General features: G+C 32.0%; 1 protein-coding gene and 1 long non-coding RNA gene across 2 annotated transcripts in view; both read left to right on the top strand.

Moving 5' to 3' along the window:
- LOC127702899 (E3 ubiquitin-protein ligase MARCHF6-like) overlaps positions 1–11,901 on the top strand; it is a 34,080-nt gene extending 22,179 nt beyond the window's left edge. The window contains exons 16-25 of the mRNA XM_052207204.1: positions 890–990; positions 2,586–2,769; positions 3,912–4,073; positions 4,432–4,501; positions 4,902–5,083; positions 7,112–7,246; positions 8,010–8,099; positions 9,275–9,407; positions 9,968–10,103; positions 11,584–11,901. Of these exons, the coding sequence (XP_052063164.1) occupies positions 890–990; positions 2,586–2,769; positions 3,912–4,073; positions 4,432–4,501; positions 4,902–5,083; positions 7,112–7,246; positions 8,010–8,099; positions 9,275–9,407; positions 9,968–10,103; positions 11,584–11,665 (1,275 nt within the window). The 3' untranslated portion in view covers positions 11,666–11,901. The remainder of the gene's footprint in view (positions 1–889; positions 991–2,585; positions 2,770–3,911; positions 4,074–4,431; positions 4,502–4,901; positions 5,084–7,111; positions 7,247–8,009; positions 8,100–9,274; positions 9,408–9,967; positions 10,104–11,583) is intronic.
- Positions 11,902–13,549: 1,648 nt separating this feature from the next.
- On the top strand, positions 13,550–21,264 carry LOC127702901 (uncharacterized). The gene is made up of 2 exons (XR_007982564.1): positions 13,550–14,474; positions 20,275–21,264. It is a non-coding gene; the product is annotated as an uncharacterized LOC127702901 (long non-coding RNA).
- Positions 21,265–25,549: the final 4,285 nt, after the last annotated feature.

The raw sequence follows: 25,549 nt of genomic DNA, 5'->3' as shown, positions 1-25,549 counted from the left end.
TCTAATATCTTATAAATCGTCGAGATCCCCACCCCTAAACCATATATATTCTGGTTTGTCATGATAAAGCACATCAAATGAAATACAGGGTTAGTCCCCAGGGGTCACCCCCACCCCCTGCCATTTAAGAAAGTTCTAATATCTTGTAAGTGGTCAAGATCCCCACCCCTTAACCATATATATTCTGGTTTGTCATACCAAGATGGTTTGAATGATATACAGGGTAAGTCCCCAGGGGTCACCCCCACCCCCTGCCATTTGAGAAAGTTCTAATATCTTGTAAATGGTCAAGATCCCCACCCCTAAACCATATATATTCCTGTTCATCATGTCTCGAACATTTGAATGACATATACGGTCAGTCCCCAGGGGTTCCCCCCACCCCCAATGTTCTAATATCTTGTAAATGGTCGAGATCCCCACCCCTTAACCATATATATTCCTGTTCGTCGTGTCTCGAACATTTGAATGATGTATAGGGTCAGTCCCCAGGGGTTCCCCCCACCCCCAATGTTCTTGTATCTTGTAAATGGTCGAGATCCCCACCCCTAAACCATATATATTCTGGTTTGTCATGCCAAGATTATTTGAATGATATACAGGGTTAGTCCCCAGGCATCACTAATGCATATACTTTACTGGACCAAACCAATTTTCACTGGACTTTGTCCAATGTCAGGCGACACTGGGAATTACTAATTATGGGAGCTTCGTTTGGGAGACTTCGTAACAGCATCCTGTTACAATCATTTCTTGTTGTTAGATGTATTCTTAGAAAAAATTTAAATTATGAATAGAGTTAAATATTTATCACACTTTTTCTTACCATCTCAGAACTTTTTTTATATTTAGCAAATTAAACACAAATGTAATTCTTGTTTATTTGCAGATCATATTTGGAAGTACAGTACTACTGATGCTGTGGTTACCAGTTCGAGTTGTCAGGAAGATATTTACTGGTTTTTTGCCATATCATGTCATGTTATCTAGGTATTGATATTTTTTATTCAGGTCATTTGTTTTATGTTCAGTACTACATTTTACATTTGAGTTCCATCAGAGAGAAATCAACCATCTACAAATGAATATCAATACATATGTTAACCTATTTCAAGTTAAAAAAATCTCTATGCAAAGTCTGTAACTGTTTGAAAATTAAGTTGTTATTAGAACCCTACAAAACAGACCTAAATTCATCTTTTATTTTGTATTTGAGTGTTCCAAAATCAGTCAAAATCTTACGCATGTACATATATACGTGCACTTGAATAAGATCGATTTCTATCCAATGCAGCTTATTTAAAACATTGTGAATTGTTCTAAAGAGATAATTGTACAAATGATAGCGGTTACTAAAAGCAAATATGTGGTACAGTAATGCAAAGCCTACCTGTTATAAAATAAAGAATGGTACCATAAAATGATTTTGATTTTAACAGAATAAAATATACTTGGATTCACATTGCAACAAATGTTTTTTTAGATAACTTATTCTAATGTTTCAATTTGTTTATTGCTAATTACTGTAAATTCAAAAAATTTTGCATGCACCTTTTATTGCAAATGTTGAACAACAAACAAAAATGCAAGATAGATTAACGGTAGTGTGATTTCAGGAAATGCTGCATACAAATAATGCTATCAATTAAAATTTAAATGCATTTTTTTAATTTTTGCCAAATGTATCGTTGCATTTTTTTGCATTATTAAAACATTGCTAAAATTTCTTAATTCACAGTAAGTGTTTTAATGAAGAACATACAACAAAGTAAAAATAGAATAAGTATGTAAATATTTCATGAAATTGTCAGAAATAAACATACATTAAGTGAATTTAAAAATATAAATTAACAAATTTTATGAATCCTGTTTATATTTTGTTTTTATTGGTTTAAAGGTCAGTCATTAGATTTTGTTATATTTGTATAATATTATATATCTCAGAAAATGATCATGTTTGAAAGACATCATAAAAAGAAACATATTCTCATCCTTATCAAAAAGGAAAAAATGTCTTTTTCCATTTGTGAAATGTTTGTAAAAAAAGAAAGCAAGTAGCAAAAACCTTCTCTTTAGACTTATGAGCAACACAATGGTTCATCCTGTGTCCAGAAAAACTTTTCCATTTCAAACTTTCATATTCAGTCATATATTAGGGTTAGAGAATTTACATGTACCAATGATTTATCTATGTGTAAGGTTAGACAAGATATCTGTACCAATCTGCTATTGCGTAGTGCCTTCTTACCGAATATGTTTCATCAATAGATTTTAGCAGGAGTTACATGAGGGGTGTTGCTAGTTGAGCAGGAACAGTTGACCGTGTTAATAGCACTATTTTATGGGGCCCATGTTGCTCAATCCTTATTTTTCTGTGTAGTGGAATATTGTTTGTCTTTTGACTCATGATTTTCTTGGAATAATGAGGTTGATTGCACATTGGTATTTCTCCAATTTAAAAAAAAAATACCATAGTTAATTTTTAAAAAAGTGTATTTCCAGTTCAGAAGAGAGGAGGCTGAAAGAAAACGAGTCCCAACATTTTCAGCAAAATTGATGATTTTATTAATTTATGTATTTTTCAGTGATGCTCCAGTTAGTGAGCTATCTTTAGAATTATTGTTACTACAAGTGGTATTGCCAGCACTACTGGAACAAGGACACACAAGGATGTGGTTGAAGGGTATGGTCAGAGGATGGACACTGGGCATGGCTTATATTCTTGGCCTTAGATCATACCTCCTCGGAGATGTACCAATAAACAGTTCTGTAAGTATTTAATTAAGTGCCTGAAGCCTCTTTTTGAATCCAAAGATTAATGAAAAAGTATTGAATCAGATATCTAAGATTTCATATATTAGATTGGTAATCCAATTTAATTAAATTACTAAGTGATACATATTTATGCACAAATTTCTTATTGTGTCCTGTTTCTATTCTCATTTACAGATATGTTTTGTGCAAAAGTTGAAAAATTAAAGCTATATTTTAAAAGTATATATTCATTCATGTATTTTCACCTTTTTTATAGAAAAAAAAATGTAATCTACTTCACAAAATTCAAAATTAACCAACTATTATATACAAGTTCTATGGTTTTCTACTGACCCTCTATAGATCCGTAGGAGGTCAGTTGTGAAACATATAATGAATTTATTGCACACAGGACTTTTCCTGCCAAGTTTATTTATAAAAATAAGCAATGAAATACAATTACATTAATAGATAACGTCACCATTAATAGTAGACTTGACATCATGATACCCATATGAAATCTACTGACCCCCTACACATTCATAAGGGATCACCATGTGACATCATTAAACCAATCACAACATCACTAATTTAACAGAGGTGCGATAAGAAATGTAATATTATCCAAACGTCCAAGCCCAAAGGCTTCAGTGATGAATAGGAATTTATCCAAAAAATCTAGAATATCAACTCTGTGCCCATCTCTTGAGTCTTCATCCTCCATTAGGGATGACATTTACAAATTTTGAAAAGTACAGTAAATTAAAAGTTTTTTTCACACACTCATACAAACAGTAACTGTTTACTACAATTGTTTTTTTCGGTTGTTTGGAAATAAGAGTACAAATGATCGTTTATTCAATCGTGTAAGTGACAAACTATAAGTCCTCTTGTGTACTCTAACCATAAATCATAAAGACACCTGCTTGCTTGTGGACGAGTGTCGAATAATTCAGATTCAACCTGAGAATACTATAGGGCAATGATAGAGAATTAACATGTGAAACTATATACATGTAACAAGATTCCAGACTGTCTCATTTATTCACTTAGATATGTATTTTATTAGATCTGTACAATGTTTTTTAGGACAATGTGGTAGAGGCTGACCAGTCATTTAGACATATATTTTAATAGATCTGTACAAATTTTTTTAGGACAATGTGGTAGAGGGTGACCAGCCTGTACAGCACCCAGCACCAGCCAACCTCCCACAGCCTCAGCCAGGAGGATTAGGAGCTGCTCACCAGGCTATGCTCCAGGGAGGTGGTCCAACAGGATTCCAGGCCTATAAAAGACCATCAATATTTCATTTTAGAGTATGTGAAAGAATAAGATCTAGAGTAGTACTTGTTAGATTTAATTAATAATAAAGGTTTTTGCAACAAATTGGTAGCTGTAATATAAAAACATGACAATTTGTAAGTTATTTTCTTAAACTTATAAAAACTTCTGGCAAATCGTGCTAAAATCAGAACCACTAAAATTTAATATTCATATGACATTTTACAGCAATATTATCATTACTGTATATTTGGAGATGTGGTATGTAGTATTCTATATGCTTCTTATCAAAAGTTCAGAGTGACTTTACAAAATAGTTGTGACTTTACTGATGAAAGCAAATATGATATTTTAGTAGGTTGTTGTGACCTTGTATATTTTTTTTTCTTTCAGATTGTTCTGTTGGTGTTACTGATGTGCTTTACCTTATTCTTCTGTAGTCTTTTGTCTTTGGTTTTACCTGGTAAGTTGTTATTAAAAATCATACAAGCCTCTTCTGACAAGGTGAGAAATGTAAATGTTGAAATATGAATATGAATAACTTGGCTGTTTGGAAACAAGAAGAGTAATTCTAAAAAGATGCCTTTGTCAGATATGTGGTAAGTGATTGATATGATGACTGTTCTAACTTATTATGGTATAAGAGTAAGAGAGTAATAGAGACTTTGACCTCATAAAATACATTGATTTTTAAAGCAAACTTTGCTGAAATGTTTTAGTTTGGGGATATGAGGAGTACTTTAAACCAGATTATATGTATAATTATGTTACTGTAAATAAAAAATGTCCTTTAAAAATCAGATAAACAAGTGTCCGTCTATCAGTTTTTCTTTAACTGAAATCTGTATTTCATTGTATTTAAGTATGGTGTGGTCGTCAGTTGATGGCCCTGTGGATGGGAGAGGCTAAAGTCCACGAGTTATATACAGCAGCTTGTGGACTGTATATCTGTTGGATGTTCCTACGTATCGGTACTGTCATGTACAACTGGATACCCCAGGGAACAGCAGCCATACTGAATAAAGTCAAAGAATGGTTCCTTCTTGTAAGTTTTCATATATTAGTATTTATACCTCAGTGCTAGTTTTATACCATCGATTTTCTCTTTTTGATAGATTTCATTAGATTTTTATAAACTTTGTCAGCTGTATGAAGATGTGCATGAAAATTAATTGTCTTCAAATTCTCAGTGTACTTCAATTTTATTTTGCCATGGAGGGTTCATCTCTTTGTGAATTATGTGCATGATACTTGTAGCTTATTTTAAATATTTTTTTATGCCCCCGCCGTAGCGGAGGGGGCATTAAGTTTTACCCTTGTCCGTCTGTACGTACGTACGAACATACCCAAAATTGGTTTCCGTTCTCTAACTATAGTTTGCCTCAACTAAATGATATGAAACTTATACACAATGCTTATTACCACAAAACACAGATCAAGTGTGAATTTTGGTGGCGTCACTTTCACCGTTTGAGAGTTATGCCCCTTTACAAATGGAAAATTGCTGAATTTATCGTTTCCGTTCTCTAACTTTAGTTTGCCTCAACTAAATGATATGAAACTTATACACAATGCTTATTACCACAAAACACAGATCAAGTGTGAATTTTGGTGGCGTCACTTTCACCGTTCTAGAGTTATGCCCCTTTACAAATGGAAAAATTGCTGAATTTTTCGTTTCCGTTCTCTAACTTTAGTTTGCCTCAACCAAATGTTATGAAACTTTTACACAGTGCTTATAATTATTACCACAAAACACAGATCAAGTTTGAATTTTGGTGGCGTCACTTTAACTGATCTAGAGTTATGCCCCTTTAGAAATGGAAAAATTGCAAAATTTTTATTTTCTTCTCAAGATCAAGTTATTTTTAAAATTGGAGTTATCTTCCTTTGTCCATGATTATAGTTGAATCAACTACAATCAATGCTTTATACAATGCAATGTTTAATTTTGACTTCCACTGATAAAACACAGATCAAGTAGAATTTGGGTAGTGTCACTTTAACCACCCCATTAAAAATGGAAAGATTGCAAAATTATTAGTTTCCATTCTGTAACTTAAGTTTGACCCAACCAAACATTATGAAACCTATACAAAATATTCATTACCACAAAACTAAGATCAAGTACAAATTTTTTGTTTCCGTTTTCTAACTTTTAGTTTGCCTCAACTAAATGTTATGAAACTTATACACAATGCTTATTACTACATAATACAGATTAAGTACGAAATTTGTTGGTGTCACTTTTACCATTCTTGAGTTATATCCCTTTATAAACATAAAAATTGCTGAATTTTTCGTTTCATTTCTCTAACTTTAGTCTGTCTCAACCAAATGTTATAAAACTTATACCCAACTGTTCTAGAGTTATGCGTGTTTACAAATAGAAAAATTGCTGAATTTTTAGTTTCTGTTCTCTACTTAAGGTTGCCTCAACCAAATGTTATGAGACTTACACACAATGCTTATTACCACAAAACTCAGATCAAGTTCAAATTTGGGTAGCGTCAATTTTACCGTTCTTCAGTTATGTCCCTTTATAACTATATGATATGCAAGCGGGGGCATCATCTGTGTCCACATGTGGACACTATCCACATTTATTTCTTCTAAACTTACAAACCAATTTGTAACATTATGGCTGCTTTTCTTGAAGGATAACTCTATTTTATTGAATAACAAAATATGAAAAGTATAATTCACATGGAATAAGCACAAAATTCTGTTTGAAGTTGTGTTCAAAGAATGCTGCATCCTAGAATATACATTATGAGTAATATTGCTTTTAACAATAAAGTCTCCAGCTTCCTCCATCAATAAAAACTGTCCATCATGATAGAACCAAGTGTGCTGAAAGTGGTGTTAAACACCAACAACCAATCAATCAATCAACAAAACAGAACTTGCCATATGCTGTAGGATGTCTTTTTCTTTGACAATTTGATCCCTCATCAGATTGCCAAAGCAATTTATCAATATTAGCTGCATAAAATATTATAGTACTAAAATGAAGATTCTTAATATGTATGAAAGGTGTGTTTTGCTTATTATTATTTTCTTTATTTTTCAGGCCATGAAATGTTTTATAGTAGCAGCTTTACTGATAGGATTTGTACCTTTACTCCTGGGACTGCTGTTTGAATTAGTCATTGTAGCTCCCCTCAGAGTACCTCTTGACCAATCTCCAATTTTCTTTCCCTGGCAGGTAAGTTTATTGAACCTTACACCTCTTCACACAGTTTTCTGTTTAGTAGTTTTTAGTGATTGATTCTTTTATTGCTGTTTTCAATCTTGTCAAATAGGTTGAAGACAAGATTGCCAATCTAAAGTAGTGATACTAGGTAATTATTATTCACTGTTTATGCCCATGATTTGAGTGACAATTATTGTTTAAAAATGATATGCTGATTTTCATATTGATGGGATTGTCATTTTCATAAAACAAAAAAAGACATATTTATTTCTTTATTTATTTTAGAACAATAATTTAAAAACTCAATATTCACAGCAAAATGAATTGAGCGTGTAGGTAAAGGTAATATCTTTGACTAGCTTGCTTGCTAGCTGAACCATGAAGTCATTATTAGGTAAGGTATACTACCCTCCTTTCGGAGTAGTCTAGTCCTACAGACAGATAGATCGGTTATCTGTCGGACTAGTCTACTCTTAAAGGAGGGTAGTATACCTAACTTAATAATGACTTCATGGTTCAGCTAGCAAGTAAGCTAACCAAACATATTACCTTTACCTACACACTCAATGCATTTTGCTGTAATTGGGTAAATAATTGACATTACCAATTAAGAAAAAAACACAATTAATTGCCAGATAATAATTAAAATTCAGGGATATACAAGCATAATTATAAGTTCATGCTCTGTTTATTTTTTAGTGATGAGAAAACACTCATAAACTCATAATTGAAAATCAATTTATAATAAACTAATATTTATAATTTTTCCACTCAGGATTGGGCTCTAGGAGTTCTCCATGCCAAGATAGTTTGTGCAATAACCATGATGGGACCACAGTGGTGGTTAAAACGAGTCATAGAACAGGTATAGTATTTTTATGCCCCCGCCGTAGCGGAGGGGGCATTAAGTTTTACCCTTGTCCGTCTGTACGTCCATCCGTCCGTACATCCCAAAGTTGGTTTCCATTCTCTAACTTTAGTTTGCCTCAACCAAATGTTATGAAACTTATATACAATGCTTATTACCACATAATACAGATCTAGTTCGAAATTGGGTGGCATCACTTTTACCGTTCTTGAGTTATGCTCCTTTATAAACATAAAAATTGCATAATTTTTCATTTCTGTTCTCCAACTTTAGTTTGCCTCAACCAAATGTTATGAAACTTATACACAATGCTTATTACCACATAATACAGATCAAGTTTGAAATTGGGTGTTGTCACTTTTACCGTTCTTGAGTTATGCCCCTTTATAAACATAAAAAATTGCATAATTTTTCGTTTCTGCTCTGTAACTTTAGTTTGCCTCAACCAAACGTTATGAAACTTATTCACAATGCTTATTACCACAAAACTCAGATCAAGTACAAATTTGGGTAGTGTCACTTTTACCCTTCTTCAGTTATGTCTCTTTATAACTTTTTATTATAAGCAAGCGGGAGCATCATCTGTGTCCCATGGACACATTCCCCATTTTTTTCATATAAAAAAATCCAAATGATTGGTTAATATCTTTATCACTTCTTTAAGATTCATTCAATTGCATATGTATAGTTATGTGGTAGAAAGCTATGTTGAAAAGGGTATGAAATGGCTTTTGTTCAAATTACGGACCTCCATGTTATACTTTTAAGATCTGTTTCATATTATAATGGTATTTCAAGTAAACTGTGACATTATTTCAAATAACCATTTAGATACCTATGTTCATTTTTTATATAAAAGACAAGAAAATATGGAAAAAGTATTCAAAGATTTTAAAAATATTCACATTTAAATTGTCAGAAGTAAAATTTCTGTGATTTGTCATTGTTGCCACTAAAACTCAAATTGTCACATTTAAATTGTTAATTGATGTCACTTAGTATATAAATAGTAAAGCTTTTTTGCATTACTGTTTGGAAGCAAAGTGAAGTATTGAAATTTCATTTTCACTGAAAGTTTTAATGTTGAAGAATATGGTAATAGTCCAAGTCCCTAATTGTGAATTAAAGAACTAAAATTCCAAATTTGATTAAAATAAATGTTTATGTTTCAGATATATAATGACGGAATACGGAACATCAACCTGAGATTCATCATTACAAAACTGTGTGCTCCTGTGATAGGTGTTCTGGGCATGTCCTTAGCTGCCCCTTATGTAGTTGCTAATAGTATTGTACCATTTTTAGGTGAGGTGTTTTTATTTTTTTCATTAGGGCTATTCCATTAAAATGTATGTGGGAGGGTAGGAAGGGACTTTCAAAATATCCCTACAACCAAGAGCCGTTTTTTTAGATAATTTTGCATAATGGTAATAGACACATACTGAAAAAAGACCCATGACCCACATTCAATAATTAAACTTCCCTTCCTACCCTCCCACATACATTTTAATGGAATAGCCCTTATTCTTTATCAGTGTTAAATATGGAGAAAAAATACACTTCTACTTGAAAAAAAGTTAATTATTTTGATGTGAAAAAGGGAGATGTGGGTGATTGTTTCATGAAACATGACAGTCATGAGAACAAGTAACCATCTATAAAGAAGTGAAAGAAGGGAATTTAAGGAATCATGTGACTGCCAAATGGACCAGAATGTCAAAGCAAAATCTAAATGAAAATACTAACTTTGGATTTCCGTCATAACCTTTGAAAAAATCATATAAGAAGTAAATGTAAAAGAATGTTTGTACAAAATTGTGTATTTTAACTGAAGATTTCAAATCAGCTATTTGTATTTCTTACAGGTTTTGGTTTTGAAGCACAGGTTCTAGTATTAAGACGAATTTACCCATGCCTCTTGGCCTGTTTAATTATTGTGTTATTTGGAGTATTCCAGGCTAGACAGTTCAGGAGATTGTATGAACATATAAAGAATGATAAGTAAGTACAACTGTACAGATTTTTTTTTTTGAAAGGCATATTTTAAACATACACAAAAAAAAAGACTGCATAAACTAAACTTGACTTCTATCAACCAGTTTTGAAAATATTATGGCAGGACAGAAATTGTATTTATAGTGCATAGTAATTTGAGTGAGCCATTAATTATCATACAGGGTTGTCTGAAAATCTATTTTTACAACCATTTAGTCAAGACTATTATGTGAATCAACCAATATGGCTGCTGTTTTAATGCAAAAACATGAGGTCTAAATGGGAATGTCAAACTAAAAAAATCAAAAATCAAAACAATTCTTAGAAAGTGCTTTATCAGTTAATGTCAAGTCTCTGTTAGATTATAAAAATAAATATTTGACATAAAAGCAAGTTAATGATCAAATTAATATAACCAATAACAGTTTAAAGCAAAATGGAGACACAGAAGATAATTAAAATCTTTCACAAACAGCTGCTAACATAGACATGACAATATCACAATATGGCTTACCTGCAAGGAAACATAGAAATATCGGGCGTTTGTCCATCAGTTGATTCTGGTTTTGTTGGAGCTCTTACGTGAACAATTCTTGCCAGATTTAAATAAAACTTATATCGCAGGTTTATATCAGCATTATCTTGGACAAGTTAGAAAATCAGTATGGATCAAGAATTTTTAAAAGAGTTATGCTCCTTGGAAATATTTATTAAATGAAAAATTGTATTGTTAGCAATCTCATGTGTACAATTCTTGGCAGATTTTTATGAAACTTGTATCACAGGTAAATACCAGAAATTTCTCGAACAAGTTCGAAATCGGTGCTGATCAATTATTTTTTAAAGAGTTATGCCCATTTGAAATATTAATTATATGGAAAATTGCATTGTAAGCGTTCTGTTCTCGGGTATACAATTTTTGCGAGATTTTTATCAAACTTATAACAAAGGTTTATGTCAGCAATGTCTTGGACTATTTCGAAAATTAGTGCAGATTAAAAAAATTTAAAGAGTTATGCCCCTTGGAAATATTAATTATATGGAAAATTGCATTGTAAGCACTCTCAAGTTTGCAATTTTTGCCAAATTTTTATCAAATTTATATGGTTTTAAAGGTATGCCCCTTGGGGATATTAATTATATCAGAAATAGCATTGCAGTTGCTCTCAAGCCTTCATTTCTCTTTTATAAAAAAATTTAAAGAACTGAAAAAAAGTTTTTTTTAGTTATTGCCCTTGGACAAATAAAATATGTGCAATGCAGGGGACATTGGAATTCTGTCTTTCATTTAAAACTTGTTCTATTTTATTTACACCATGTATAATTTTATGCTGTTGTTGTAATTTTATTTTCATGTAAAATGATATGATTCTATATTTTTAGCTTTAAGTACAGTAAATTTTATTCAGATATCAGCAAATGACCCATTAATTGATGAAACAAGATGACTCAGTATGAATTAATAATTTTGATATTTTTTTTTCAGATATCTGGTAGGTCAGAGGTTGGTGAACTATGACTCAAGAAGGTTAATTCAACTCCCACCTCCGAGGTTGCAGTCATCATAGCATTATCATGTTTTTAAGAGAACCACCAAATTGTGTATTGATTATATTACCAACAAAACTGATACATCTTTAAGGTTTAATACATTATAAGGGTGTATAATTTTAAAGTGCTGATGATGTCTTGTGTATGGTCTTTTTATGTTAAGTGGCCAGATAATGTTATCTGTCTAAGGATGCTTTTCCCGAACATATCAGGATTAGACTTACATGAACTGCTATACTGCCATATACCTGTATTTAATATTAACAAATTAAAAAAGAGTTGATTCAAACTGAAAAAAACAAACAGAAGTCATTGTATTGACCCGTAAACATGGTACTGTAGATAAAAATCACATGGAAATGAAAAGTTATTTGTGCAATGGGTGAATAGTCATTGATTTCTAGTCTTATGAAAATGATATTTAGAGCTGTTTGTCCATTGTAGGGTTATAAGGTCAATTTTAATTAAAAAACTCCTGACCAATTGCTTTGTATACTGTAATAAAATCTCCTGACCAATTGCTTTGCATACTGTAATAAATCTGTTTTTGCTTGAGAATTCATAGAATATTGCTTTTCTTGATTTTTAAACTTCTTTAATAAAAAGGATGGAGAATTAATAAGGAGAAAATTAGGATTAGTTTTTTTTATTCCCTATTCACATTTGAATAAATTGATGATCAAAGTACATTGTATTTATGTGAATATTGCATGGTAAAATATCTGATTTTTTTATATCATAAAAGTTGTAATTTTTTGGTAAGAATTTGTTGTATAGTTTTTATTGGATTTGAGAACATGCAGCTTATCAAACTTTTTGCTTAAAATACCCAATTTGATGTTGAGGATTGTATTATATCTAATAGATTTTGTAATAATTAATTTAGTATTAGCAGTATATGATAGACCTAAAAATATTTTTTCTTTATAATTGAAATCAGCATTATATGCCTGTGTGTTTGCCAAAGATGGTAGCATAATACTGATGAAAGTAGATCTTTTCTTAATTGGTGCTCTTAAGCTGATATGTTTAAGTTAAAAAAAAGTGAAATACCAGATTACAAACTTGCTGCTTACAGTGTCTCCCAAACTCTGTCTGACCGACAAAATGACAGACAAAAATCATTCGGTCCGACAGAATTTTTTAGATTTTTATACGACCGCAAAAATTGAAAATTTTTTGGTCGTATATTGGTATGACGTTGGCGTCGTCGTCGGCGTCGTCGTCGTCGTCGTCGTCGTCGTCGTCCGGCGTCGTCCGAAGACACATTAGTTTTCGCACTCTAACTTTAGTTTAAGTTAATGGATCTCCATGAAATTTTACCATAAGGTTCAATACCATGAAAGGAAGGTTGGGATTGATTTTGGGGGTTATGGTACCAACAGTTAAGGAATTAGGGGCCAAAAAGGGGCCAAAAATAAGCATTTTTGTAACTTCCAGACAATAACTTGTGTAAGTGTATGGATCTCTCTGACATTGTACCACAAGGTTCCATATCACAAAGGGAAGGCTGTAATTGATTTTGGGGGTAATTGCCTCAAAATTTTAAGATAAGGGGCCAAAAAAGGGGCAAAAAACAAGCATTTTTCTAGTTTCATGACAATAACTTGTGTGTAAGTGTTTGGATATTTCTTAAATTGTACTACAAGGTTCCATATCACAAAGGGAAAGCTGGAATTGAGTTTGGGGGTAATTGCCCGAAACGTTTAGGAATTGGGGGCCAAAAAGGGGCCAAAAATAAGCATTTTTCTAGTTTCCAGACAATAACTAATTGTGTTCAATTGTATGAATCTCTCTGAAATTGTACTGCAAGATACCATACCACAAAGGGAAGGCTGGGATTGAGTTTGGGGGTGATGAATCATAAGGGGGTTCAAAAAATTGGGGGGGGGGGGGGGGGGGGTTCTTTTTTTTTTCTTTTTTTCCTTTTTTTTTTCTTTTAAAATTTTCCATTTTAAGTTGGTTATTTCTGATTTATATTTAAAAGCAAATAATAATGATATGGTAGGAAATACACACCAAACAGGATGTGTAAATTATTATACAATAAGTATTGTGCAATAGCAAGAAATTTTCAATTGCACAGTATTGCACAATAGCAAGAAATCTTCAATTGCACAGTATTGCGCAATAGCAAGAAATCTTCAATTGCACAGTATTGCGCAATAGCAAGAAATATCCAATAGCACAATATTGCGCAATAGCAAGAAATTGTCAATTGTACAGTATTGCGCAATAGCAAGAAATATTCAATTGCACAGTATTGTGCAAAAGAATATACTTCGTATAAATTGCTTATTTCTTGATCAATTTCAATGGGGTTTTATTCTTGAATTCTTGGGGTTCTTTAATATGCTGAATCTAACCATGTATTAAGTTTTTGGATTTTGGGCCCTGTTTTTAAATTGGTCCACATTGAGGTCCAAAGGGTCCAAAATTTAACTTTGTTTGATTTCATCAAAAATTGAATTATTGGGGTTCTTTAATATGCCGAATCTAACCGTGTATTTAGATTCTTAATTTTTGGTTCCATTTTCAAATTGGTCTTCATAAAGGTCCAAAGGGTCCAAAATTAAACTTAGTTTGATTTTAACAAAAATTGAATTTTTAGGGTTCTTTGATATGCTGAATCTAAACATGTGTTTAGATTTTTGATTATGGGCCCAGTTTTCAAGTTGGTCCAAATCGGGGTCCAAAATTAAACTTTATTTGATTTCAACAAAAATTGAATATATGGGGTTCTTTGATATGCTGAATCTAACCATGTATTTAGATTTTTGATTTTTGGGCCCCGTTATCAACTTTGTCCACATTGAGATCAAAAGGGTCCAAAATTAAAGTTTGTTTGATTTCATCAAAAATTGAATTCTTGGGGTTCTTTGATATGCTGAATCTAACCATGTATTTAGATTTTGGATATTGGACCATAATAGGTGAATGTCCAATTTAAAATTTTTAAGTTCTTAGACCACATTCATTCTGTGTCAGAAACCTATGCTGTGTCAAATATTTAATCACAATCCAAATTCAGAGCTGTATCAAGCTTGAATGTTGTGTCCATACTTGCCCTAACTGTTCAGGGTTCGACCTCTGCGGTCGTATCAAGCTGCGCCCTGCGGAGCATTTTATTTAGTTAAAAATATAGTAGAAAACGTCAAAATTCCTTTTTGGTCAGACAAACCCTAAAACAGTTTGGTACAGACTGTGCTTACAAAGGGGTTTGATAATCAGATAGGCCTATATGTATTTTTAAGGCGGTATTTAAAATTTTTATAAAATTTGTATGCATTTTAAACTTCTTGAACTGCATATGAATAATTACAAAACTATACATATGTGTAGTATTTATTCTTCAAGAGACAAAATCAATTAAAAATTTGTGAAATAGATAAACACGATAAATGTATAGAAAATTGTTTAAATTGACATTTCTCAAAAACCAGTCCATAAAAAATAATGATATGTAATTGCTATGAGCATTTCTGTTTTAATGAAATGAAATTTATATCGGGTTATCAGATCCATTTTTTCAGCAGAAATCAATTAGTTTCAATATGTAGAGTATAAGTAGCGTCTTGACAAATAGATTTAGCGTAATGTAGTGCAGCATAACACTGCAAAATCATAGTTTCTGATATTTATACATCACTCAAAACCTCAATGAGTAAGAGAGTAAAAATTAATACAATGACCCCTTTTGTTTTCAAATTGTTAAAATGGAAATATTTCCAGAAATAGCATTTAATTTTTTTTAACAAGTTCTTTACAGTGAAGAAATGCATAAATATTACACTTTTTTACATTCCATACATTCCATACTGTTATAGATCTGTTTCACAAATTTTGAAATGATTCTACCTTGGAAATTATAAATGCTACATGTATAAAAAAAATTATATTCAGATGCACCTATACAAGTTCTAAATGCTTACATAATTTCATAAAAATCAGAATTACTGTCCAAATATAAATTGTAAGCTATGATTGTTTTAGAAACTAAAACATTTTAGAAAATCTTCATCATGTAACATCAGAGACTATATACCACTTTCATACTGCGGCCAGTTAACATTGAAAACCTTCAGATTTGCATTATCATGCATGATAGGACAATTTTATTTAGACATTTGATTGGACAATTAATCTTTTGCAGATCAGGGCACACACACTCGTTTCCTTTGTGTCAAACCACTAATAAAGGGAGAATCATCAAAACTTAGAAATTCTGCTTAATGCCCTTTAAAAACTAGAGTAAACCTAGGCACCAATGTCTTCTAATCCAGATCCATATGTAGGGGGAAATGCTAACTCATTATGCAGGATATAACACATTTTGCTATAAAGTACGGTACTAGGTATTGACTACACAATTTGTATTTGTATGTTCGTTTTTTTTTTTTATCAAATTAAAGTTTTACCTCAATCTACTCTTATTTCAATTCATTACATAAGCTAGGATAACTTATTTTTGAAAATATGAATGAAAGATAAAAAAAGAAGCATTCAATTCTTTTACTTATATTTTATGCTACAACCATGAAATAATGAGTTATATACTGTAAATTCAGAAATTATTGCGTTCACTTATTTTTGCGATTTTTCACTAATGGACAAAAATGCGAGTTTAATTCTTGCGATTTCAAAAAAATCTGCATAAAGATCTTTTTTTCAGTTATCAAAATGCAAGTTCTTATTATTGCGTCACCCAGTCGCACTATTTGCATTAATAAAAACCTCGCAATAATTTCTGAATTTACAGTAATCTTTTCTTTTGTGTTCCTATGCATTGCTGTGACATTGCCATGGAAAGCAAGTGCAGTCATAAATGTTACCTTTTATTGCAATATAAAGTTTAATTTTGGAATGCCTTGCGATTTTTGTCGGCCTATCAAAATTACGGATTCCAATGAAACTTACATGAAATGTATTTACAAACAAATTAGGTTGATTTGGATAAGATGTATAATCAAATTTGTTGTCCTAATGCCTTTCATCTTGTGTTCATTTGTTTTAAATTTGTAATACTATATTAATATATTCTTTGAAGAAGCTGTTAATCTGTAATCTGTGGTATTACAGAGATTTAATTTTTATGAGGAGTTATTATTTCATTGTTACAAAAGAGAATGAATCAGATTTGAGATGTATAATATGATAAATTCATAATTTAATGGATTCTTTTAATTAATGCATATACCAAAAAGTAAAAATCAATTGTGTAGGATTACATTTTGTTTTTTGTATTTGCATTTACCAATATTAACCAGAACTCATTTTAATGCGAAAGGTGATAGGTAAGAAATATGAATTTCCCATTGACTGTAAATATTTATCATTTAATTGTGGAAGCTGTGATACTCATATCTCGTATGTTCCTGATATCATGTATGTTGTGTGTGCAGTACATTACTGAAACCAATATTTTCTAGTTTGTAGTTAAAATATCTGTACAGACTTTCTGACCTATGAGTTATTGTTGTATACTGTTGTTATTGTTTGACTACTTTGAACTACGAAAATAAAAAATTATAGTAAAGCAAAATGATGTCATTACAAATGTAGTTGGAACTTACAATTTTCAGATACATGTATATCAATACAAAAAGTCTACTTAAGTTTAAAAATTTCTGGACTTTCAGGGGCTTTGTAGTCTAAGGAATTCATCTACAATATCACTAGCCTTTCAACACTGAGGTTGTAAGTTCAAATGGTGCTCTGACAGTTCAATTCCAATCTTAATTGACTACCATTGCCAGTTTTCCTGCTGAAGGTTGGTAGTTTTCTCCGGTGACTGGCTCCCTCCACCGATAAAAATCGGCTACCACTATACAGACTAGAGTGTTGAAAGTGGCTTTAAATACCAAGAAAAATTGGCCACCACTTTATAGACAAGAGTGTTGAAAGTGGCTTTAAATACCAAGAAAAATTGGCCACCATTATAGAGACAAGAATGTTGAAAGTGGCTTTAAATACCAACAAAAATTGGCAACCACTATAGAGACAAATGTGTTGAAAGTGGCTTTAAATACAAACAAAAATTCAATCATTCATTCGTCAACTTTTAAATAGAAAAATCATTTTTTTCCAAAGCAATTTGATGAAAGGTGTAGCTCAATTGTTGAACCAATAAAGAATTACTTAAAATTTCGGAGTGAAAATGGTTTGTGATTTTTGAAAAAAAATTTCTACTTATAAAGAAATGGCTAGGTCAGCACTTATTTAAACCTACAAAAGTAATATGAAATGCATTTAGTTATCATTGTTAGCATATTGAAAAGAAATCAGTAATATGATATTCAATATTAAATATCATGATTTCCATGCAAAAAAGTCCTACGCAGGTAACTGTATTTTTAAATGAAGAGCACCTTTGAGGCACAAATAATTTTGAAATTTTTTATTGATTGGTTACAGGCGTCAGATTTTAGTGATATAAAAGTAGATTGGTTATTTATGTAATTGCTATATTTATTTCAATAGAGGAATATATTTAATGGAATGTTCGGGTATGTGTCTGAAAGATACATGTGTATTTTTTGTAGAACATAGATATGATTGTATGATGAATGACCTGGTATAGATGTGTTTCACATTGTTTAATGAATGAATGTATGGTTGGTTCAAGAGTGAATTGAAGTAATTCACTTAAATTTGATGTGAAGTGTTTCTTGAGGAAACACATAATATTTTGCATTTAATTTCTGAAAAGTGTTTGAAAAATTATGATTTAAACATTTGGTTGTGATCATGATTTCTAAGAAAGTTATTGTCTAACATATATTACTTTTACCATAGATTTGTCAGTCTCTTCATTTTTATACGACCGCAAAAAAAAAATTTTGTGGTCGTATATTGGTATGACGTTGGCGTCGTCGTCGTCGTCTGGCATCGTCCGAAGACACATTGGTTTTCGCACTCTAACTTTAGTTTAAGTGAATGGATCTCTATGAAATTTTACCACAAAGTTCAATACCACAAAAGGAAGGTTGGGATTGATTTTGGGGGTCATGGTACCAACAGTAAAGGAATTAGGCGCCAAAAAGGGGCCAAAAATAAGCATTTTTGTAACTTCCAGACATAACTTGTGTGTTAGTGTATGGATCTCTCTGACATTGTACCACAAGGTTCCATATCACAAAAGGATTGCTGGGATTGATTTTGGGGGTAATTGCCTCAAAATTTTAGGAATTAGGGGCCAAAAAACAAGCATTTTTCTAGTTTCATGACAATAACTTGTGTGTAAGTATATGGATCTTTCTGAAATTGTACTACAAGGTTCCATATCACAAAGGGAAAGCTGGAATTGAGTTTGGGGGTAGTTGCCGAAACGTTTAGGAATTGGGGGCCAAAAAGGGGCCAAAAATAAGCATTTTTCTAGTTTCCAGACAATAACTAATGTTCAAGTGTATGGATCTCTCTGAAATTGTACTGCAAGGTACCATACCACAAAGGGAAGGCTGGGATTGATGATGGGGGTAATTGCCTCAATATTTTAGGATTTAGGGGCCAAAAAGGGGCAAAAAACAAGCATTTTTCTAGTTTCAGGACAATAACTTGTGTGTAAGTGTATGGATCTTTCTGAAATTGTACTACAAGGTTCCATATCACAAAGGGAAAGCTGGGTTTGAGTTTGGGGGTAATTGCCCTAAACGTTTAGGAATTTGGGGCCAAAAAACACATTTTTCTAGTTTCCAGACAATAACTTGTGTTCAAGTGTATGGATCTCTCTGAAATTGTACTGCAAGGTACCAATCCACAAAGGGAAGGCTGGGATTGAGTTTGGGGGTGATGAATCATAAGGGGGTTCAAAAAATTTGGGGGGGGGGGATTTTTTTATTTTTCCTTTTTTTTCTTTTTTTCCTTTTTTTTTTCTTTTAAAATTTTCCATTTTAAGTTGGTTATTTCTGATTTATATTTAAAAGCAAATAATAGTGGTATGGTAGGAGATACACACCAAACAGGATGTGTAAATTATTATATAATAAGTATTGTGCAATAGCAAGAAATTTTCAATTGCACAGTATTGCACAATAGCAAGAAATCTTCAATTGCACAGTATTGCGCAATAGCAAGAAATCTTCAATTGCACAGTATTGCGCAATAGCAAGAAATATTCAATAGCACGATATTGTGCAATAGCAAGAAATTGTCAATTGTACAGTATTGAGCAATAGCAAGAAATATTTAATTGCACAGTGTTGTGCAAAAGAAGATACTTCGTATAAATTGCTTATTTCTTGACCAATTTCAATGGGGTTTTATTCTTGAATTCTTGGGGTTCTTTAATATGCTGAATCTAACCATGTATTTAGTTTTTGGATTTTGGGCCCCGTTTTTAAATTGGTCCACATTGAGGTCCAAAGGGTCCAAAATTAAACTTTGTTTGATTTCATCAAAAATTTAATTATTGGGGTTCTTTGATATGCCGAATCTAACCGTGTATTTAGATTCTTAATTTTTTGGTACCGTTTTCAAATTGGTCTACATTAAGGTCCAAAGGGTCCAAAATTAAACTTAGTTTGATTTTAACAAAAATTGAATTCTTAGGGTTCTTTGATATGCTAAATCTAAACATGTATTTAGATTTTTTATTATGGGCCCAGTTTTCAAGTTGGTCCAAATCGAGGTCCAAAATTAAACTTTGTTTGATTTCATCAAAAATTGAATTCTTGGGGTTCTTTGATATGCTGAATCTGACCATGTATTTAGATTTTGGATATTGGACCATAATAGGTGAATGTCCAATTTAAATTTTTTAAGTTCTTAGACCACATTCATTCTGTGTCAGAAACCTATGCTGTGTCAAATATTTAATCACAATCCAAATGCAAAGCTGTATCAAGCTTGAATGTTGTGTCCATACTTGCCCCAACTGTTCAGGGTTCGACCTCTGCGGTCGTATCAAGCTGCGCCCTGCTGGGGAGCATTTTATTTTTCCATAGAATACCAATATATATGTTAAAAATATATTGACATTTATTGTCAATAAATATCCTGTATGTCTGGATAGTATGCTCTTTTTTTTTTTTTTTTAACATGTGTCATATTGTCATAATTTTCAGGAACCCAACCTAACCTATATTACTTAAATCTATTTATCATATTAACTCAGATGTACATCATCAAATCAAAAATTAGAATGTACATTTTCTATGAAAGTTACTCTCTAATTTAGTGGTGCTTGTTCATTGATTCTTCTAAAAATCAAAGACATTTAAAAGTTTCTTTCCTTCTGTTAAAAATTATCACTTTTATGATCTCTATTCCATGTAGAAAGCTCATGAATACTGTAAATTCAAAAATTAATGTGTGCGTTTATTATTGGGAATCCTTGACCATTGGCAAAAAGATTTTATGAAGGAAACTCACTACTAAAATTATGAATGCAAGTTTTTTTTAATGTTAACCTTAAACTGCCGCACTTTTAGCATCAATCTAAACATGGCAATAATTTCTGAATTTACAGTATTGAATAAAGTGTCACCATGATGCAGTATGAATTTGTTGAAGGTTCTTAAAGTTAATTATATTTTACTTAAATGTTTTGTCTCTGTAAGAAAAGATGTTAAAGGTATTTGTTCTTGTTTAGTTTATGAAAGTAAATATTTGTACCTTTGTTCAGCGTTTTATTATATTATGCAAGTAAGATTGCTGGATATGATGTAAGAAAGTAACAAACATGGGAAACCTATAATCAAATGAGGGCCAAAACAAATGCAACATTTATGGTGTTTAAAGTAAAATATATGTTGATCTTCCTGGAAAATAAAAAAATCATTTTAAAAATATGTCCAGTCCATAGTGTCTCTTTATTAAGAATTATATAGTTTTAATTGTTGACAGGGCTGCATTAAGTGCAAATCTGGCTTATAGTACGGTAATTGTCCGGTGTTAATCATCTTCTCATACGGTTAAAAAACCAAGAACCCTCTGAACGTTTATTTATACATGGAACATTTTTGTTGAGCCTGCGACTTTTGTTGCAGAAAGCTCGACATAGGGATAGTGATCCAGCGGCGGTGGTTTTAACTAACTTCTTAAAAGCTTTATATTTTAGAAGGTGGAAGACCTGGATGCTTCATACTTTGCATATAGATGCCTTATGTTACAAAGTTTTCGACTGTCACATGTCCATTGTCCTTGACCTCATTTTCATGGTTCAGTGACTACTTGAAAAAAAAGTTAAGATTTTTTGTAATGTTAATTTCTCTCTTATTATGAGTAATAGGATAACTATATTTGGTATGTGCGTACCTTGCAAGGTCCTCATGCCCGTCAGACAGTTTTCACTTGACCTCGACCTCATTTCATGGATCAGTGAACAAGGTTAAGTTTTCGTGGTCAAGTCCATATCTCAGATACTATAAGCAATAGGTCTAGTACATTTGGTGTATGGAAGGATTGTAAGGTGTACATATCCAACTGGCAGGTGTCATTTGACCTTGACCTCATTTTCATGGTTCAGTGGTTATAGTTAAGTATTTTTGTGTTTTGGTCTGTTTTTCTTATACTGTACGTCTATTATATTTGGTGTATGGAAAGATTGTAAGGTTTACATATCCAACTGGCAGGTGTCATCTGACCTTGACCTTATTTCATGGTTCAGTGGTCGAAGTTAAGTTTTTGAGTTCTGATCTTTTTTTCTAATACTATATGCAATAGGTCAACAATATTTGGTGTATGGAAATATTTTATGATGCACATGTCAGTCTCGCAGGCTTTATTTGACCTTGACCTCATTTTTACGGTTCATTGCTCAGTGTTAAGTTTTTGTGTTTTGGTCTGTTTTTCTTAAACTATAAGCAATAGGTCAACTATATTTTTTTGTATAGAAGGATTGTAAGCTGTATATGTCTGTCTGGCAGGTATCATCTGACCTTGACCTCATTTTGTTAGTTCATTGGTCAATGTTAAGTTTTCATGGTTAAGTTTGTTTCTTAGATACTATAAGCAATAGGTCAACTATATTTAATGCATAGGTTGATTGAAAGGTGTACATGTCTGCCTGGCATGGTTCCTCTGACCTTGACCTCATTTTCATGGTTCATTGGTCAATGTTTAGTTTTCTTGGTTTAGTCTGTTTCTTAGAAACTATAAGCAATAGGTCAACTATATTTAGTGTATTGAATGATTGTAAGGTTGATAGTTGTAGTAAAGCTTTATATTTTGGACTATCAACATAATATCAGTGGTTAGTAAAGAAGGCAAGACATTTCAGTGTGTGCACTCTTTTTAAAATTTTATGTCCACATATGGATTTTTTGTGCAGATTTATAAAATTTGATGGGAAATTTCCATTGCAATTTCAAAAGAGAATACCCATTTTTAACCGGATTTTCAAATGAAAAATTGGTTATTGATTTGTGGATGTAAGGCGGGCGAGCGGACGGGCTGGCAGCTGCCAAACAGTGTCCGTTCATTAACATGAAAACGCTTTGACGAAATTTTTTCAAATTTAGATAAGTTGTTTCCTGTGACTAAAGGAAGGTAAAGTTCAATTTTCACGATTGTAGCTTTTCTCGTTGTTGAGTTATAGCCCTTTCCCAAGAATTCAAATTTTGATGAATTATTCCATTTCTGTACAAAGGGAAATAACTCATTTTTTAAAAGATTTTTTAAAAACATTGTATTAATGATAAATGACATTTTGGATTTTTTTTCTTTTCTTTGGTAAGTTGTTTGAGGAATTTTGTGATAGGTTTGTTTGTTGTTCTGTATAAACTAATTTTCTGAATGCTATATATATAAAAAAAATTTGATGAAGTGAACTCCTTTAATTAGATAATAATCTATTTTTATTAAAGGATATATTTCATTACATTACATTGTGAAGATAAAGTTGTTGACATTGATAGATAAGTTGCAGATCTGTATTAGTTTGTGACAAATGAAAGAAAAATATTTGGAACTATTAATTATATTTGATTATAATTTGAAAATAGATATACCTTGTGTAACATCATATCTAATTTTAGAGAACTATGTTTGCTTTATTAGTCAAACCATATTTCTGTTCAAAGGGAAATAACTCAAACTTGTTCCATGAACCAGTAATGATAAATTAAGTATATGGATTCTGTTCAATTAATTTTAGTCATTAGTTGTCAAAATTTCTTTATAACTATTTTCTTTAAGTCATGTGTGCTATGAAGGTAGATGTCACAGTTGTTATGTGGTATTTTATTTTTGTTGTGTGTGTTAATGTTTAATTTTTACATGATCCTGCTTTGGGTTCAGATTTGCAAATATCATTTTCATTATTAATTACATAATAATCTATTTTAAATATTCAATCACAATCCAAATTCAGAGCTGTTTTAAGCTTAAATGTTGTGTCCATACTTGCTCAACTGTTCAGGGTTCGACCTATGCAGGAAAATCCGGTTTGCTGTCACTCGAGACAGCCTCTTGTTAATCAACTCGCTTCAGTTTTCAAACAAGATATTTATATATTCATTGAGGAGGAGCACATAGTTTTATGCACACTTTTGAAGATTTTTTGCAGATTTTACAGATGGTGAAACTCAGTCAATAATTAGGGTCCCGCCTAGTGGCGTATCGCCCTATAGTGATCAGTCTGTCCGTCTGTCTGCCCGTCCATCCATCCATCCGTTTGTCTGTCCGTCCGTCCGTCTCTCCGTCCATAACAAATTGTGTCTGCTCTATATCAAGAGAACTGTTATAAGTTCATACTTTATACTTGACATGTTTATTAACCAACATCAGAGGGTGTGTCATAATGTTTGTACAACTTCCTAGGTCAAAGTTCAAGGTCAAAAACTTTGGTTTCAGTTGAAAACTCCATGTCCTATGGTAAAGATCGTGTCCGCTCTATATCTTTAGAACCGTTATGATTTCAAAGTTTATACTTGACATGTATATTAACCATCACCAGAGGGTGTGTCATAATGTATGTACAACTTCCTAGGTCAAAGTTCAAGGTCAAAAACTTTGGTTTCAGTTGACAACCCCATATCCTATTGTACAGATCATGTCTGCTCTATATCTTTAGAACCGTTATGATTTCAAAGTTTATACTTGACATGTATATTAAGCAAAACTAGAGGGTATAACTTTAAAAAGTGCTTCATATCAGCTTATCCATACATATTTTTTACCTACATTATTTACAGCGGGGTCCACAGAGATGGCTCCCATCTCAATGATGTCTAGTTAGTAGCATTCTCGATGGAGGATCGACATTTTGTATAAACAACACCTAAAGCCCTCAAACATTCTAGAATGTTTATATTTTCATTGAAGATGTCACCATTCCTTACTAGCGTTACAATAATGCCATGTCAGATACCAGTGTTATTACCATTTGTATGGCCTTACAGCGTTACAATAGTGCCATGTCAGATACCAGTGTTATTACTATTTGTATGGCCTTACAAATTAGGAGCATGCAACCTGGCCAATTGTATCTCTGGCCCATTTTCAGTTTAGTATTAACTATAATGCACTATAGAAGCCTCCAAATCAAATTCACAGCAGCTGTGATGTAATGTGAAAATAGAAAGTTCACAAAGGGAAAGCTGAAATCATGTTTTTTATCGCAAAGTTTAGTTTTCAACCAATCCGTAGTCAAGATTTGAGGCACACTTAGCTGTAGCTGTTGTATTCTTTGTCATGTTCTTGATCTTGATCTTGATCTAATTATTCAGTGGAATATATGGTCTTGTAATCATTAGTTCTTGATATGTTCTTGCATTCATTCATTAATTTCTGTCCCACTGTCTTAGTTGTAAGTTTCTATTCCAGGCCAGGCACTATTTCTTGGTTGTTATCCTGGAAAAGTCGTGCTCCTTGTGATTTAATCATTTGTTACCGAATTATTATTTAAAGCTAATAAGGCTTTGGAACAGATTTACGAATTGTCTACTAGGAGGTTATAGAGC

This window comes from Mytilus californianus, unplaced genomic scaffold (genome assembly GCF_021869535.1).
Source record: "Mytilus californianus isolate M0D057914Y unplaced genomic scaffold, xbMytCali1.0.p SCAF_5, whole genome shotgun sequence".
Lineage (NCBI taxonomy): Eukaryota > Metazoa > Mollusca > Bivalvia > Mytilida > Mytilidae > Mytilus > Mytilus californianus.
This window is presented reverse-complemented; position numbering and strand designations above follow the sequence as displayed.